Genomic DNA, 17720 nt, shown 5'->3' with positions numbered 1-17720 from the left:
CAGTCAACTATCTCACACACTTAACATGATCCTCTGGGACAGCTGTACAAACAAGAAATCCTGACAGAGGAGCTGGAGAGCAGTTACCCAAGTTTTATTCCCCAGGACCCATGTAAGCCAGATGCACAAGGTGGCACATGCATCTGGAGTTTGTTTGCAGTTGTTGGAGACCCTAGTGTGCCCATTCTCTCTCTCTCTCTGCCCCAATAAATACATAATTATGTTTTAAAAAGAAATCCTGACAGAAAGAATAGTCATAGCAATCACAACAATGTACCCAACATGGGGCAGGGACCCTTGCAGAAGCCACAGCCCAGGATCTTTGAGCTTACTTCTGTTAACTAGCTAGGGAACCCCGAGGAAAGCACTAATCACGTGGGCACCAAAAGCCTAGGCAGAAGTACAAAGCATTGACCTTAGGACCTTGGTCTTTCAAGGAGACAGTCCTTATTTTACCGCAGCCTCAGGTCAGGAGCCTGCTACTTTGGAGAGCTGACACCAGTGAGACTGTGAGACCAGAAGAAAGGACACCAGTGTCAGGTGTGTATGTGACACTGGGGCAGGACAGGACACAAGATTCTTGGGTCTTCTGCCCTGCACCCATGAGGAGGCAAAGCTGTCCTGATCTGTGGGACTCTCTAGAACACTGCCAATGAAAAGGGCACCCACTCTCTCTTCAATTTCCACTGTGGGGTTCAGTGGCTTCAGGTTCCAAGGCCATGGACCTGACTTCTGGTTAAGATGGAGGCACAGAAACAATGCCAAAGCAGCTTAGGGGAGTAAAAAAATACAAAACCCAAATACATTCTTCTACTAAAAAGTGAGGTGTAGGGCTAGAGAGATGGCTTAGTGATTAAGCGCTTGCCTGTGAAGCCTAACGACCCCGGTTTGAGACTAAACTCCCCAGAACCCATGTTAGCCAGATGCATAAGGGGGCGCACGCATCTGGAATTCATCTGCAGTGACTGGAGGCCCTGGCACACCCATTCTTTCCTTCTCTCTATCTGCCTCTTTCTCTGTCGCTCTCAAATAAATAAGTAAAAATATTTTTTTTAAAAAGTGAGGTGTATAAGAAATTATCAACTGCAACAGAGAAGTAGGAGAGACCCAGGGCAGCCAGAGCCCACAGAAGCAGGCAGAAGCAGCTCCAGCAGCAGCGGCACCAGGTTTGTGTAGCCGTGGGCACCAGGCTCAGCCTGAGCCACTGGAAAAGCCAGGTGAGAAGATTGTCCACTCATACCAGCCTCCTCGCAAACTCAGCAAACTGAAAATCAGTACACTGGAAGAAATAATAAAGATTAGGGCAGAAATTAATAGAAACAAAAAAAAATTCCAAAGACCCAATGAAACTAAGAATTGGTTCTTTGAAAAGAATAAATAAAATTGATAATCCTTTAGCAAATCTGACCAAAAGAAAGAGAGAAGAGACACAAATTAATAAAATTAGAGATGAAAAGGCATCATCACAACAGATACTAGAACAATTCAAAAAATCCTAGGGACATACTATAAGAACATATACTCCACTAGGTTTGAAAATCTGAGAGAAATGAATGATTTCCTTAATTTATATGGCGTACCAAAATTAAATCAAGATAAGATTAACCACTTAAATAGATGTATAACAAGTATGGAGATCCAAGCAGTTATAAAATCTCCCAAAAAAGGCCATGGACCCTAAGTCTAGAAGAAACCTAAAGCCATACACCCAAAGGGCACTGGATCTTTGGGGGTTTTTTGTTTGCTTTTTTTGTTTGTTTGTTTGTTTTTGTTTTTGTTTTTAGAGGCAGGGTCTTGCTCTACGCCAGGCTGACCTGGAATTCACTATGTAGTGTCAGGGTGGCCTTTAACTCACAGTGATCCTCCTACCTCTGCCTCCCAAGTGCTGTGATCAAAGGAATGTGCCACCATGGCAGGCTTGGATCTCTGTTTTGATCCAAGTAATTAAAGGTCAGCTATGGAGGTCGTGTCCCTTCCTGTGACAGGCAGTCTCAGCCACATTCTGTTAGGTGGCAGTTTGTCAAAGTCCTCAACATCCTTCCCATTTTCTTTTTTTAAATTTTTTAATTTTTTTTTTATTTGAGAGAGAGAATGGGTGTGCCAGGGCCTCCATCCCCTCCAAACAAACTCCAGATGCATGTACCACCTTGTGCAGCTGGCTTACATGGGTCCTGGGAAATCGAACCTGGGTCCTTTGGCTTTGCCAGCAATTGCCCTAACCGCTAAGCCATCTCTCCAGCCCCCTCTTCCCCATTTTCAATGGGACATTCACCTGGGACAACTTTACTACCCGCACTTGTCTTGCTCCTTTGTTACATTCCCCAGCCCACTCTCTTAACCCTATCCTCACAGGGTAACGATTTGGGGTCACCTGTGTTAGGACATGGATGGAAATTGCCCCTTAAAATGTGCGTGTGTTGAAGGCTTGGTTCCCAGCTGGCGGTACTACTGAAAGGTGACTCGGTCACTTGGTTGCCAACTTCATCCCTCCCTCATTTCCTGGCTGCCACAAGGCAAGCAGCTTCTTCCACATGATCCTGCTGACATATTCCGCATCACCTTAGGCCCCAAACAACGAGCCAAGTGACTATGAAGTGAAACCTCAGTAACTGTGAACCAAATCTCCCTCCTTTAAGGATGTTCTTCTCAGGTGTTTTCATGCAGTAATGGAAGACTGACAAGCACGTGCACAAAGCAGCTACAAACACCTTCAGTTCTCTTGAGAAGAAACACATGGTTTCCTTGGCACAGCCTTGGAGGGCGAGAGGCCATGCTGGCAGGTCTGATGGCAAAAGTAAACAGCATCAACTTTCCTTGAGGTAAACATGGTGCTCGGAAATATTCAGGGCAGAGGAGGCCCTAAAAACAAGTAGAGAATAGAAGAAGCCCTCCCAAAACACCCGGAGTAAAAGCCCAGCCAGCTCCCTGCCAAAACAGCAGGGTGAGACAAATCCATGGGAGGACAGTTAATTCCCTAATAGATGTTTTAAGTACATTTGTAAACGGTCTCTTGTTTGTGAAGGGCCTGGAACAGGACCAAAACCCACAAAGTCACCCGATCTTGAAGGAGGGGAATTCCACACTAGCGCAAAAGCCTTATTCAAACACAAAAGTGCTCTCCCTAAAAATAGTTCTAATTGCTTTTTAAGACAGGTTTTCAAAAATACTGGTTTAGCTTTATACTGTTTATCTAAAATTAGTAATAGCCCAACAGATTTTTAACAATGCACACTTTTTAAAGTCCATACTGGAGGGCTCAACTGTTCCTTTAAGGAGCTTCAAAATGTGTCTACCAGAGATGCTCGAGCCACATCTCCCAACCATCACAGAACTGCCGGGCCTTGGCCTCTACATTCCAGTGGGCCTCCCAGCAAGCCCTGCACCTACGGCAGGTGTTCTGCTTAGACAGCATGTGAGCAAGTACAGGTGTGTCTGTGTTGACACAGGACAGAGCAGATGAAACAAGCAGGTCACACATCAGTTCACACACATGATCACTGCTTTTTTAAAAGCAAACAGGGCCTGGGGGTGTGTTGTTCTTGCCTAGCATGTAAAGACCCTGGGTTTGAACCACAGCACAGTTTAAGAAACAAACAAAGTAAACAGAGCTACACCTGACACTCATGGCAGCGCTGAACACTCAGCAGAGGGCAGCACTGTCTGTGGGTCTGCCGTCACCTCGATGAAAGACACTATGTAGTCAGTCAGTCGTTCCTTGACTTGTGGTTTCACAATATTAAAAAGGAAATTCCAAAAAATAACAATTCTTGACTTTTAAGTAACCTGTATTAAAGGATTCTGTCAGTTCTATTGTCCTAGTTATTATTATTCTTGTTAATCTCCTGCTTTGCCTAACTTATAAATAAAACTTTATTTTACTAAGGGCTTCTGTGCACACGTGTGTGTAGGAAAGATATAGAATTGGCAAGGTTCAGTACTACCCAGTTTCAGGAATCCACCGGGGGTCTTCGAATAGACCCTACAAGGATAAGGAGGCACAAGTGTGCCATGTTACACACAAAACAGATGTCAGGAAGAGAAAAGGAGATGTGCCACCACTCAAGTAACTAGAATCTGACAATAAATCATCAGGAAACATTAGGCCTGTTATACTTCATCTAGATAGGTTTTATGGATGACTTTTGAAAAACACTAAAAATCCTCATCTTCACACTGGTTTTCACACACTGCCTAACTTTCATAGGAAATAATTAGCCTGGGCCAGAGTGAGATCCTACCTCAAAAACCAATTAATTAAATTAAATTGAATAGACTGAACAGACAGTTCTACCTGGGTGCCCCACAGGATATAAGCAGTCACACCTTTGCTATGAAAAGATCTCAAAGGAACAACAGCTAAAGGACAGGGTTGGGAACTCCTAGACAGTCCAGCCCGTGACAGTTGTAGAAAGGTAAATGAAAACTCATCCACAAGCTACAAGGTGCTCCCAGCACCACAGGGACCACAACCCTTGCATCTGGATCCTTTTAGACTCAACCCTTAGACCTTCTTCACAGGCTGCTTGATTGTGTCCTTCATAAACATGGGCGTGGTGGCGCACACCTTTAATCCCAGCACTAGGGAGGCAGAGGTAGGGGGATCGCCAAGAATTCAAGGCCACCCCGAGACTACATAGTGAATCCCAGGTCAGCCTGGACTAAAGCGAGACCCTACCTCAAAAAAAAACAAAAAAAAAAGTCCTTTATAAGGCTAGATAATCCCAGTACTAAGGAGGCAAAGACAAGAGGATGACAGTAAATTTGAGGCCAGCCTAATCTACATAGTGAGTTCAAGTTCAGCCAGGGTTACAAAACAAGGTCCCATTCCAAAAAAAACAGACATGAAAAACTCCTTATAATAAACTGGTAAGCATGAGTAAAGTGTTTTCATGAGTCCTGGGGGCCACTCCAAGGAATGGTCATAGGAGCTCCAGCTGTCAATCAGAAGTTCCAGAAGCTGGGGCTTGAGACTAGACCCGAAGTGGAGGCCACGGGGGATAGAGCCTGAGCACGCAGAACCTGGCGCTCCACGAACACGTGTCCTGACGGAAACGCATCACAGGAGCCGACTGCTTGCTAACTGCTGGTTAGAAACCTCCACAGCTTTGGGGGCACAAAAGTTTTCTATTATGATTCTGGTAAGAACAAAGGGGAATATGTAGCTCTTGTTTTTTCCTAACAACGATCACACATATTTTTTAAAAAATCATGTTGAACTTACACATATTTAATATTCACAACTAAATCATTTTATTGTTTCTATTTCTTTTGCATGAGTGTTCCAGTGGTTTCTGCACCAAGGAGAGATGAGGTGTCAGAGAGGCACAACATTTCTCCAACCTCATTTCCAGTAAAGCCCTAGAACCAAGGAACTTCCCGTGAATGACTTACATGATCAGTGCCTCCCACTCAAAAAAGTTCTCCTCATTCACGGGGCCTGCAGGAAAAGAAAACATGCCGCATCTTAACGTGAAGGCAACTTTGGCAACCGGAAAAAAAATCATAAAGACATCATTTGTGTCTCTTACCTGCCACAATTCCTTCCGGAGGATTCAGTGTTAATTCTATAAAGTTAGAGAGTAGAGCCATTATCAAACAGAGTGAGTTACATTGCCATTCTAACAACACTTTATAAAGCATATAAACTGAACTGCAGAGCATACATCCTCAAGAAAACAGGCTGTGGTCGGGCACGGTGATGAGCACCTTTAAGCCCAGCACTCGGAAGACAGCGGTAGGAGGACCACTGTGAGTTCAAGACCACCTGAGATTACATAGTGAATTCCAGGTCAGTCTGACCTAGAGCAAAAACAAAAACAAAACACTCTGTGCCCTGAGTGAATGGCATCCAGGTCCAGCCCATGACAGTTGTAGGAAGGTACACACAAGGTGGCACATGCGTCTGGAGTTTGTTTGCAGGTGCTAGAGGTCCCAGTGCATCTATTCTCTCTCTCTCTCTATCTGCCTCTTCCTCTCTCTCTCCCTCCCTCTCAAATAATTAAATAAATAAATAAATAAAATTTAAGTGTAAATTGGTCATAGTTGCCGACTATGAGGTCAATATAGGTAAATGAACTACACGTTCACAAAACGACAAAGTAAAACACGGGTTGAGAAGATGACTCAAAGGTAAAGAACTTGCTGCACAAACATGATGTCAGGAATTTAGATCCCCAGCACCTATGTAAATGCCAGGCAGGTACAGTGGCCCACCAGTAATGCCAGCGCTCAGGAGGTAGGGATAGGGGATCCTAGGACAAAATGGCTACACTAGCCCCATTAGGGAGCTCTGGGTTCAAATGAAAGAAAGACCTGCATCAGTAAATAAAACAGAGAGAAACTGAGTAAAATGTGAGGTCAACCTCTGGGTTCTACATGCGTGCATGCACACACACACACACACACACACACAGACAGGCACATTACACACATACACCACAACCCCAACGGAAGCAACAGTGACCCACTGCCAAAGAATGGATACTGCACGGTCTGAATGTTTTGTATTCTCAAATTCACATATAGAAATCCTAGTGTGCCGGCATTGTGAGGTCGGATCTTTGGGAAGTGATTAGGCATGAGGATAAGTCCTCATAGATGGAAGTTAATGCTTGTATAAGAAAGAACGTGGAGCTGGGTGTGGTGGCGCACGCCTTTAATCCCAGCACTCGGGAGGCAGAGGTAGGAGGATCCCCGTGAGTTCAAGGCCACCCTGAGACTACAGAGTTAATTCCAGGTCAGCCTGGACCAGAGTGAGACCCTACCTCAAAAAAAAAAAAAAAAAAGAAAGAAAGAAAGAAAGAACGTGGGACTGGAGAGATGGTTTAGCAGTTAAGGCACTTGCCTGCAAAGCCAAAAGACCCAGGTTTGATGCCCCTGGACCCACATAAGACTGATGCACAAAGTGGCCTATGTGTCTGGAGTTCATTTGCACAGACTAAAGGCCCTGGTGTGCCCATTCATATTCTTTCTCATTCTCAAATAAATAAAAATAAAATACAAAAATTTTAAAAAAGGAAAGCTGGTGAAATGGTATAGCGGTTAAGGTGTTTGCCTGTGAAGCCTAAGGACCCCGGTTTGATTCCCCAGGACCCATGTAAGCCAGCTGTACAAGGGGGCACACACATCTGGAGTTTGTTTGCAGTGGCTGGAGGCCCTGGCGTACCCATTCTTTCTATGTCCCCCTCTCAAATAAATATTTTTTTAAAGAAGGAATGTGGTGATCCAAGGTGCAGTTCGGTAGTAAAGCACCTCTTTAGCACACCCATGGCTCTAGGTTCCATCCCCAGAACACTTACCTAATGGGGAAAAAAGGAACAGTAGAAAACTGACTTCTGTCTGGGCCATGTGAGACATGTGCACACCAGGAGGAACCTCACCAGCTACCAGATCTGCTGAGCCCTGAGCTTGGACAGCCAGTCAAGAACTATGAGCCACAGACAGCTCATTTAAGCCCCCAGTCTCTGGCATTTCTGTTCAGGAGCCTCAACTAAAGCAGATGACAACAAATCTGCATGCAGAAAGATGGTCATCAGTGAGTCCTAAAGGAAGTGCAAACTCAAACCACAATCTATATGGCTGTCTTCAAAATATTTGTTCAGTCATAACAGAATGGCTAAAATTAAGGGACAACATCAACTCTGGCAAAAAGAGAAACTGGATCTCTTTTGCATCATTAGTAGGAATACAAACGGTGTGACTGGACTTGAGTGGACAGGCTCTCTAGTGAGGTTACACACTTACCCCAGGGTGCTGCAATTCTGCTGGGCCTATGTCCCCATGGACTCATATGTGACTATTCGTACAGCTTATTCATAGGAGCAACTGACTGGCAGATGACCAAAAGAATCATGTATCTACATGATGGAACAATATATTTATTTGTCTCCCCCCCTCCTCTACCCCAGCTCTCGTATTAAAAGCTTGGTCCTCAGTTGGCAGCAGTATTTTTGAAGGCTCTAGAATATTTAGGAAGTAGGACCTAGTTGGCTGAAAGCAGTGGCTAGAGGGATTCCTTTGAAGGAAATATCTAGTTCCCAGTTCATCTTTCTCTCACTTTCTGCTTCACGGAATCTCTGCCACACATCTGCTGCCATGATCCTCAGCCAAAGCACTGGAGACCAAGGTTTGGCTCTTAAATCATGAACCAAAACAAAATCTTCCTACCTTAAGTGATGTGAGACATTCTGTCACAGTGGTACAAAAGTGAACAACACATACCCAAATATCTACCAGAAGAGGTTATTACATTGTGACATTCACACAATGGAACAAAAATGAAAATGATTCAGAATTATACACAATATGGTGTACAAATAAACCAGGCCTATGCCGGATGTGGTGGTGCATGCCTTTAATCCCAGCACTTGGGAGGCTGAGCTAGAGTGAGGCCCTACCTTGAAAAAACAAAATAAATAAATACATAAATAAATATACCAGGCCTAAAATGCACAATATAAGGACATACATTCCAAAAAAAGCCCAAAACTACACTTTTCTTTTTTTTTAATATTTTAGTTTTAGTTATTTATTTATTTAACAGAGAGAAAGAGGGAGAGACAGAGAGAGAATGGGCATACCAGGGCCTCCAGCCACTGCAAACAAACTGCAGACGCATGTGCCACCTTGTGAATCTGGCTAACGTGGGTCCTGGGGAATCGAACCTGGGTCCTTTGGCTTTGCAGGCAAACGCCTTAACTGCTAAGCCATCTCTCCAGCCCCCAAACTACACTTTTCAAGAATGCATACTTTTGTGGTGGTACACGCCTTTAATCCCAGCACTCGGGAGGCAAAGGTAGGAGGATTGCCATGAGTTTGAGGCCTCCCTGACAGTCCATAGTGAATTCCACGTTAGCCTGAACTAGAGTGAGACCCTACCTCAAAAGAAAAAAAAAAAAAAAAAGAATGCACACTGTGGTGGAAAGCAAAAGGAAGTAAGGAATTAGCCCTGCTGTAGATGAGGGGGGCACTGCTCTGAGGCTGGAGCACAATGGGGTGTTGCTGCAGGGGCCCCATTCCATCTTCACAGGAGAGGGGAGTGGGCCGTCTGGTACAACTCACTGCGCTGAACTCTTTCCTTACATTTTGCTCTGTTCAGTCTATTTCCTAGCAACACAATTTTAAGCGCCACAGTACAACAATCTAGATAGGGAGGGCAAGGGTGGAGTGAGATCTGGGATCCACCCGCAGGAAGCAGTGGCTAGGCTGTAAGGAGCAGCAAGCACGGTCCTGGGTTATGAACAGCTAAAGTGGTCACGCCAGCACTAGAGGGGCGGGGGAGAGAAGGTGCTCACATTTCCGGGTTGGGATGTCCAATAAGCAGGCAGGGAGAGACAACAGGCAGGGGCTGCAGAATGAGTCTCCCAGTCCTAGGCTGGATATGCCAATGTGGAAGTCACTTTACACAGAAACACATGACCTCAGGAACTGGACTACCCCTGGGAGCAGTGTTTCTCAAGAACATCTGGATACAACATCTGGCATGATGGGGAATGTGCCTACAGTCAGGCAAGAAGGGACAGAAGTGCTAAACACCGGGAATGCAAACAAGGTGCGCACAACAAATTATCACAGAAAAATTATTTCACTCAAAATGCCAACAACATGTAGTAAGAAAACCCTGATCCAAGGAACAAGTAAATATCCAGAAGAGAGCCAAGTGCTGTCCCCAAGATGTGACAAGGACAAGTGGGAGGATGAGACACAGCAAGACATCACGGATGCTGGCCAGAGTTATGTGGGCTGCGCATTTGAAGGAGGGCGGCGGGAAACATGAAGGACGTGGAGTATCAGGAAGGCTGAGCGCCAGTGGTCTGGTCTTCCCCACAGAGGTAGGTTGGGAGAAATAACAGAACCAGCTTGTCAGATTTATTTACTAGTCCAGTATCTGGGTTTTAAAATCAAATTACACAATGATAAGAAGAAAAAAAAAATCAGCAAATGGACATCGAGCTACTAAAATAGGGGGTAGGCAAAGAGACACAGTGACATGGAAAGCAAAGGCTGCCTGACAGTAAAGGGCAGCACAGCCCTGCCCACAATTTTCATTTTCCTGAGGAGCTGGCTGTTCTTTGCTGGAGTTCCCCTTTGGAACTTCCTGAGACATCCTTTCTTAGGGAGAGCAGGGGTGATCAAAAATCTGCATCTTGAGGCCAGCAGCGCTCTGCTCCGATGCAGGTTCAGTGTTGGGAACAACCTATCATGAGCCCCTCTGTCCAATAGCGGCACCTGCTGGCCAGTGCAGAACTGCAGTTGATGAGGCGCACTCCAACACCCAGACACAGACACATACAAAACCACATACCTACCCACTTACTGACCAAAAAGGAAAGAAACACTCAACAAATTTTCAAAAATCATTCTCTACAAATGATAACTGGTTTTAAAATTTTTCTTGTGCTAGAGAGATGGTTCAGTTATGGGTAAGAGTGATTTCTGTTGAACATGCACGAAGGGGGCATGATGAACTCCTTTAATCCCAGCACTCACAGGAGGCTGAGATAGAAGGACCGCTGTGAGGTCAAGGCCAGCCTGAGACTATGTCAACGTCAGCCTGGGCTAGAGCGAGATCCTATCTCAAACCACAAACCCCCAAAGAAGTCGGGCATGGCTACACATACATGTCTGTAATCCCAGTGGCTGAGGGGAGGGAGCAGAGACAGGAAAATCACTGAGGTTCACTGGCCAGTCAGTCTTGCCACAAAAAATAGAGCTCCAGGTTCAGGGATGTGCAGATGTGTGGGCCTCTCTGTTGTTCTTCCACATGCATCCAACACACACCCCCAAAGAATACTTTTCTCAAAATACTGACTTAAGCCAGGTGTGGTAGTGCATGCCTTTAATCACAGCACTGGGGAGGCAGAGGTAGGAGGATCACATTGAGCTGGGGCCACCCTAAGACTGTGCAAGGTCCTAATCCAAGCTGACTGGCATCCTTATGAGAGTTCGATAAAGAGAGGCACGGATTGAGGCTGGACTTTGTTTTGCAGTGGCTGGAGTCCCTGGTCTGCCCATTCCCTGTCTGCCTCTTTCTCGCTCGCTCTCTCAATGAATCAATTATTTTTGAAAAAAAGATGGTATGACTTGAAGAGGGAATGTGCCCACAGCCTCGTGAGAAGTCTTGGTCCCCAGCTGGGGTGTTATTACAGGAGGCACTGGAGGTTTGGAGTACAGCCTCGCTAAAGCAAGTGGGATAATGGTGGCCTGCCTTTGAAAGCAGCTCATCACTGGCTCCTTCTTGTTTCTGCTTCCTGTCCACCATGAAGCGAACCACGTCCTCTGCCAGAAGCTCCCACTGGCACGCCGTTCTGCCTCACCTCAGGCTGGAAACAACAGAGTATAAGCTAGTCCTGGACTGAAAATCATGAGCCAAAATACAGCTCTCCTCCTTTAAATTGCTTCTCGGGTAAAAAAACTAACACAGGGGCTTAGATGAGTTAGTTTCCTTATTACTGTGACAAATACTTGACAAGAAGCGACTTAAGAGAGGCTTTATTTCCACTCACAGTTCAAGGGTCATTCCATCATGGAGGTGAGGGCTGGATGCATTCAATCCATGGTGAGGAAGTGATGAGAGATGAATACCAATCTCAGAGCACTTTCTCCTTGTTATTCAGTGTGGGACCCCAGCCCATGGAATGGTTGTGGCTACAGTGGGCCTTCCCAATTTAGTTAACCTAATCTGAAAACTCCTTCCAAACATGCTCAGGGATTTGATTCCATGATGATCCTAAATTCCATCAAATTATCAAACTAACATTTAACCATCAGAGTCAAGCCTCAAACTAAAAGAAAATATTTGCTGGGCATGGTGGTGCATTTGGGAAGCTGAGATAGGAGGACTGCCCGTGAGTTCAAGGCCTCCCAGAGACTACAGGTCAGCCTGGGCCAGAGAAGCTCACGTGCTGCTTTGTGAGCAGGTGGTCAACGACATTGTGGTGACTTTCCACTGCTATGTAATAAATACCTGGGAGTAGAGAAAAGGTTTATTTTGGCTCAGTTTTGGAGGTGACAATGTCTTGTCCAGCTGGCCTTGCTGTTTGGAGACTCTGTGGCAAGGTTGTAACATATCACAGCATGGAACAAGGAGTGGCCAGGACACAAAGAAAGAACAGGAGGGTCTAAGCAGTTCTAGTCACGGAGGACATGTCCTTGAGGAAAATGCCACAGCCATACCAAACCATGGGTGGAAACCCCTAAAACTGCAAGACATTTAAAAAAAAAAATCTCTTCTTTGTAAATCAACTATCTCAGGCATATTGTTACAGTAATAGAAAGCAAGTGAACACATTTTACTATTCAATATTAACATACACCTTTTATATACTTTTACATATACATTGCGCAATTCAAAATGAACACCGAAAGGGAAAGTGACAGTGAAAGATGAAGTATCAGGAAGGAAAGAGATTGTGGCTCTCTGAAGCAGGGAGAGCACAAATGCTGAAGCTGTCTGGAAAGGCAAGCAAGTGCCAACCCGAGACAAAGCAGAGGGGCTGGAGAGGAGGCACAGGGCAGCGGCATGGGTGAGATCTGAGCTGAGAAGGGGTTTGCCTCCTGCTGTCCTGGGCAAGCGCTGTGATCAGACTGAAACCTTCTCAGCATCTGCCTGTTATGCTGAGAAAGGGACAAAATGTGCAGAATCAGAAGGACACTGGGCAAGATTCCAGACCAGAGGTGAGTGGATGGGACCAGCCTGGAGTCAGCCAATGCTAACACAGTGGATGAAGTATAAAGGAAGGGCATGAAAGTGAGGTGCCAAGGGCATTCTAACATCTGTACACCCAACAACTAAGAACAGGGCTTCTATCGGTTATGACTGGGGAGCACAGAAACCTAATTTGGGACAGTTAGTTTGGGGTTCCTATTATATATTATACAAGATGTGGTGGTTTGACTCAGGTGTCCCCCATAAACTTACGTGTTCTGAATGCTAGGTTCCCAGCTGATGGAGATTTGGGAATTAACGCCTCCTGGAGGCAGTAGATGTTTGGAAGCAGGCTTGTGGATGTTATAGCTACTTTCCCCTTGCCAGTGTTTGGCACTCTCTCTTGCTGATGTCCACATGATGTTGATCAGGAGGTGATGTCCACCCTCTGCTCATGCCATCGTTTCCCCCTGCCATCATGGAGCTTCCCCTTGAGTCTGTAAGCCAAAATAAACCTTTTTCCCATAAGCTGCTCTCTTGGCTGAGTGATTTCTGCCCGCAATGTGAACCTGACTGCAACACTAGGTAAAGTGTATCCCTTCAAAAGTCAAATTCACTCAGAATCTGAAGCTGTACCCTTATTTGGAAATGGGGCTTCTCTACACATTTACCAAGGTTAAAATGAGGACATACTGACCAGGATGGACCCTAAACCAATGACTTGGTGACTTTTCAAGTGGGAAATTTTGAACCCCAATGCACACAGAGGAAGGATGGCCACAGGAAGGTACAGGAGACAAGGGTTACCTTACCACAGCTAAGGAGCCCATGGACTGCCAGCAATACCAGAAGCTGGGAGAGGAAGGACCTCCCCCCAAAACCTTCCCTTCCCAGGGACCACAGCCCTGTCCACTTCCAGGGTTTCATTCTAAATCCAGTACTGTGTGACAATCAAGGTAGGAAGCCACCCAGTTGTTGACATTGTTACAGCAGCCTTAAGACACTCATTCCTAGGTCTGTCACAGTCTGAGGGAAAGCTGGGATGTGTGGAGAGCATTGTTTTTTTCTGTTTGTTTGTTTGATTGGTTAATTGGCTTTATGAGCACAGGCAAATTATTTTGTCTCGTTTATTCAATTTCCTGTAAAATGAGGGACCACAGCTAAGATTCTGCCATGTCCAGTCTCTGTATTCTCCTGAGTATCCCCATCCAACCAAGTGGGCCTGAACACCTACCTCAATCTACCTACACTCCAATACTACTATACTACTTAGACTCCATTCCACACAGGTTACCCCACTAAGTCTGCCTCTGACACTGGGGAGCAATGCCTTAAATACACTGAGGACAAACCAGAGGCTATGTCACAAAAGACAAACACTGAATGGTTTTAGTCATATTACTAGGACACAGGGGAAAAATCCCTCCACGCTACTGCCTACATTTTGGTATTGCTCAATCTGTTTTCTTTCACTGCCATAACAGTTTTAAACAATACCCATTGATGACCTCACAGCTTCCATGTGTCCTCAGTCTGGCCACAGCCTGGCCAGCGGTTCTTTGCTCACAGTCTAACAAGGCCAAAGTCAAGATGTTGGCAGAGATTCAGGTTGCTGGCACACCTCTGTTCCATGTAGTGGTCACACTGGTTCCAGACTGACTATTAGCCTAAGCCACTCTCAGCTTCTGGAGATGTCTGCTTTTGTCAGCTCCCAGCCTCTTCTCTTTCAACTGTCTCAGCAGGTGGCGCCCTTTTCAAGCTTGACACCCCGCTGACTAATTTTCCTCTGTTTTGATCCAAACTCTCCCTCTTTTCAGTCAGCTGAGCTGATCCGTGATGTTGATTACATCTCCCAAGTTCCCTTTGTGACCCTAGGGTGGTTGGGATCCTAGAGGGACATGTTTAGGCTTGTGCCTCCCATATAAACTCCGAATTTTCATAAATTACAAGATATGCTTCTGTGAGCTTCAGAAATCATTGGTGATTTAGGTATCATTATTGCAGACAATGTCAATATGGTTGAAATAATGGTTGAGACTTTTGTTAGGACAGAAAAAGGTTAAAAAATCTTTGCTAAACGTGCTCCCCTCAGACACAAAATGGCCTGGATATCCATGACCTCACAGTGCCTGACACTACCTACACAAGACCATCTTAACAGAAGGAAAAGATCATGACATCAAAACTAAAAGAGAGACTGATTGAGAGGGGGAGGAGATATGATGGAGAATGGAGTTTCAAAGGGGAAAGTGGGGAAAGGGAGGGCACTACCATGGGAAATTTTTTATAATCATGGAAGTTCTTAATGAAAAGAAAAAAAAAATTTGCCAATATAAATGAGGAAAATAGGCTCAACAATACAAAGACCGGACTGAAACTGCTGGACTCCCAGCGATTTCCTACTACGTCCCTTCTGTAGACAAATGAGAGGATACTTTCTCCATCTAGAAACAGGGCTGAAAAAGCAAAACAGACGGAAACACCGACAGGGATGCCAAGAAAAGGGCGTTGACAAGCTCAGCACCCCTCCCTCCGTGAACCAGGTACCCATGATTACACAAGAGTAGGAGACGACACCACCTCCACTCACACACGCATCTGATCCTCTGTTCAGAGCGGGCTCTGTTCTCCCGCCGCCTCCTTAAAGTCTCCTTAAACGCTCAAATGTAGCGGACCCTGGGCCGGAGAGGTGGCTTCGTGGTTAAGGCGGTTGCCTGCGAAGCCGAAGGACCCAGGTTCCATTCCCCAGGACCCACTGCTCCGCAGGAGCCAGCCGCACCCGGAGTTTGTTTGCAGCGGCTGAAGGCTTTCTCTCTAATGGATGAAATAAATTTCAAATACGCGACCCTCCTACAGAGGGTTTTGGGTGGAGAGCGCTATGTCCCTGCAGGTGCAGCCTGCACTCACTATGGCAGTCGTTACTTGGGGACACTTTATTGAGAGCGACGGCAGGGCTCCAGCGAGCACTTCTCCCGCCGCGTCCACTGTCACCGCGGCGGCGGCGGCGAGGCCCAGGTCGGAACCTCGCCCAGGTCGGAACCCCAAAACCAGGCCCTCGCCGCTTCCGGCCGGAGCCCCGGCGTGCGGAGCGCGGCCCCGAGGAGCGCCGGCCGACGCCCCCTCCCAAGTACGCACGCGCGCGCGCGCGCACGCACGCACGCACGCGCCCACGTCCCGGCGGGAGCCCCGGCGCGCGAACCCCCCGTCGGCCGGCGGCGGGGCGGCCGGGACGTGGGGGGGGGGGCGTCCCGAGAGTCGCGGGCGCGTGTCCCACCCGCCACCGGGCGCGCCGCCGCGTGGCGGGACGGGGACGGGACCCGCGGCCCGACTCACGTTTGTACTCGGCCATCAGCCTCTTCAGCGCCGTCCCCGCCATGGCACGCAGCACCTGCGCTCAGCTGCCTCGCCTCATCGGCTCCGGCCTGCCCCGACGCCCACGGCTGCTTCCGGGGTCGCCGTCGCCGACCGGGAGTGCTTCCGGGGCGCGGCGCGCTTGCGCGGTCGACGTGGCGGGCCGACGCGGGCGCGGGCGTGGCGGAGGCCGGCTGACGCCTGCCAGGTGGCGCCGGCGCTCGGCGGGGTTCCAGAGCCCGAGAACCCCCCCCACACCCGACCCCCCCGAACCCTAACGCTGCACACGTAGCGACCGGCACCTTTAAAAACACTTTTATTTAGGGCCGGGCGTGGTGATGCACGCCTTTAACCCCAGCACTCGGGAGGCAGAGGTAGGAGGGTCGCCGTGAGTTCGAGGCCACCCTGAGACTCCTTAGTGTATTCCAGGTCAGCCTGGGCTAGAGCAAGACTCGAAAAACTAAATAATTTTTTTTTTTAAGAGAGCGAGAATAAGCGCGCTAGGGCCTCTGGCCACTGCAAACAAGCTCCAGATGCATGCGCCACCATGTGCGGCGGGCCTTCGTAGATTTGAGGGACTCGAACCTCTGTCCTTACGCTTCGCAGGCAAGCGCCTTAATCGCTAAGCCATCTCTCCAGCCCACACGCGCCTTTTATTTTTTTATTTTTACTTATTTATTTTTAATTTTTATTAACATTTTCCATGATTATAAAAAAAATCCCATGGTAATTCCCTCCCTTCCCCCCCCATGCTTTCCCTTTGAAATTCCATTCTCCGTCATTATTTTTATCTTTTTATTTGTGCGAGAACGGGCGCCCCAGGACTTGCAGTCTAACCCTAACTTTTTTTTTTTTTTGTAACCCTAACTTTAACTTAATCTGCCCATCCGGAAGCGTCCTGTGAGGGCAAGGGGACGTTGTCTAATTCTAGATTGTTGGCGAATGCAGCCTCCAAGTGTGCGTGGAAGTGCATGAAGCTTGGCAGTCCACCCCCATCTCTGTGAGGGTGGGCGTTCGAGCCGCACAGCCCTTTCGGGTCCAGATGTGCTCCACTGCCTAGTCACTGTTGACCCAGAAGAGGTCAGCTCAGCAGCTCTTTTCCAGCTAAGGGAAAGGCGGATATAACAAAACCGTCCTCATTAATGCAAATGAACCATCAGATGCTTGGCATTTTCTTAATTGAATCGCTTCTTTCCACACCTTTTCTGACTTACTGCAGAGCACTGCTCTTCGGTATTTCCAGCAATGTGGCAGACAGCATATATCAGAATGAGTGTCAACCTCAAGCAATAAAAAAAAAAAAAAAAAAAAGGTTGAGAGAGAGCCAACTGAAGCTACTCTCAACCTCAAAATTGAGCTAGAGGGGCTGAGGTTCACAGAGACCCAAGCTCTAACATCTTTTTTTTTTTTCCTTCCTTCCTACCGTTCTTTTGGTTTTGGTTTTGTTTTTTTCAAGGTAGGGTCTCGCTGTAGCCCAGGTTGACCTGGAATTTACTATGAAGTCTTAGCGTGGCCTTGAACTCCAGCCTCATCCTGTATTTTCACTTCCTAAATCTGACAACTCTACTTGACTCCTGGTCACTGGATCCTGGGACATAGGTGTGAAAATGGCTTGCTGGGGGCTGATGTTAAGTTACTTGCCTGCTAAGCCTAAGGACCCAGTTTCGATTACCCAGTACTCACTTAAACAAGATGCATAAGGAGTGTGTGGAGTTTGTTTGTG

General features: G+C 47.0%; 1 protein-coding gene across 3 annotated transcripts in view; it reads right to left on the bottom strand.

The window, feature by feature from the left end:
• The window catches only part of Ube2g2 (ubiquitin conjugating enzyme E2 G2), a 36616-nt gene extending 20512 nt beyond the window's left edge, over window positions 1-16104 (bottom strand). The window contains exons 1-3 of one of the 3 annotated variants that reach the window (XM_045150248.1): window positions 15980-16104; window positions 5529-5564; window positions 5392-5437 (exon numbers count right to left, since the gene is read on the bottom strand). In XM_045150248.1, coding sequence (XP_045006183.1) covers window positions 5392-5437; window positions 5529-5564; window positions 15980-16022 — 125 coding nt within the window. In that variant the 5' untranslated portion in view covers window positions 16023-16104. Of the gene's footprint in view, window positions 1-5391; window positions 5438-5528; window positions 5565-15226; window positions 15246-15979 lie in introns of those variants that run through there. The other 2 variants (XM_045150249.1, XM_045150250.1) reach the window with 2 other exon arrangements.
• Between the last annotated feature and the right edge of the window lie 1616 nt (window positions 16105-17720).

The sequence above is a fragment of the Jaculus jaculus genome, chromosome 5 (assembly GCF_020740685.1).
Source record: "Jaculus jaculus isolate mJacJac1 chromosome 5, mJacJac1.mat.Y.cur, whole genome shotgun sequence".
NCBI classification, from domain to species: domain Eukaryota; kingdom Metazoa; phylum Chordata; class Mammalia; order Rodentia; family Dipodidae; genus Jaculus; species Jaculus jaculus.
The sequence above is the reverse complement of the archived record's forward strand: the minus strand, read 5'-3'. Positions and strand labels throughout refer to the sequence as shown.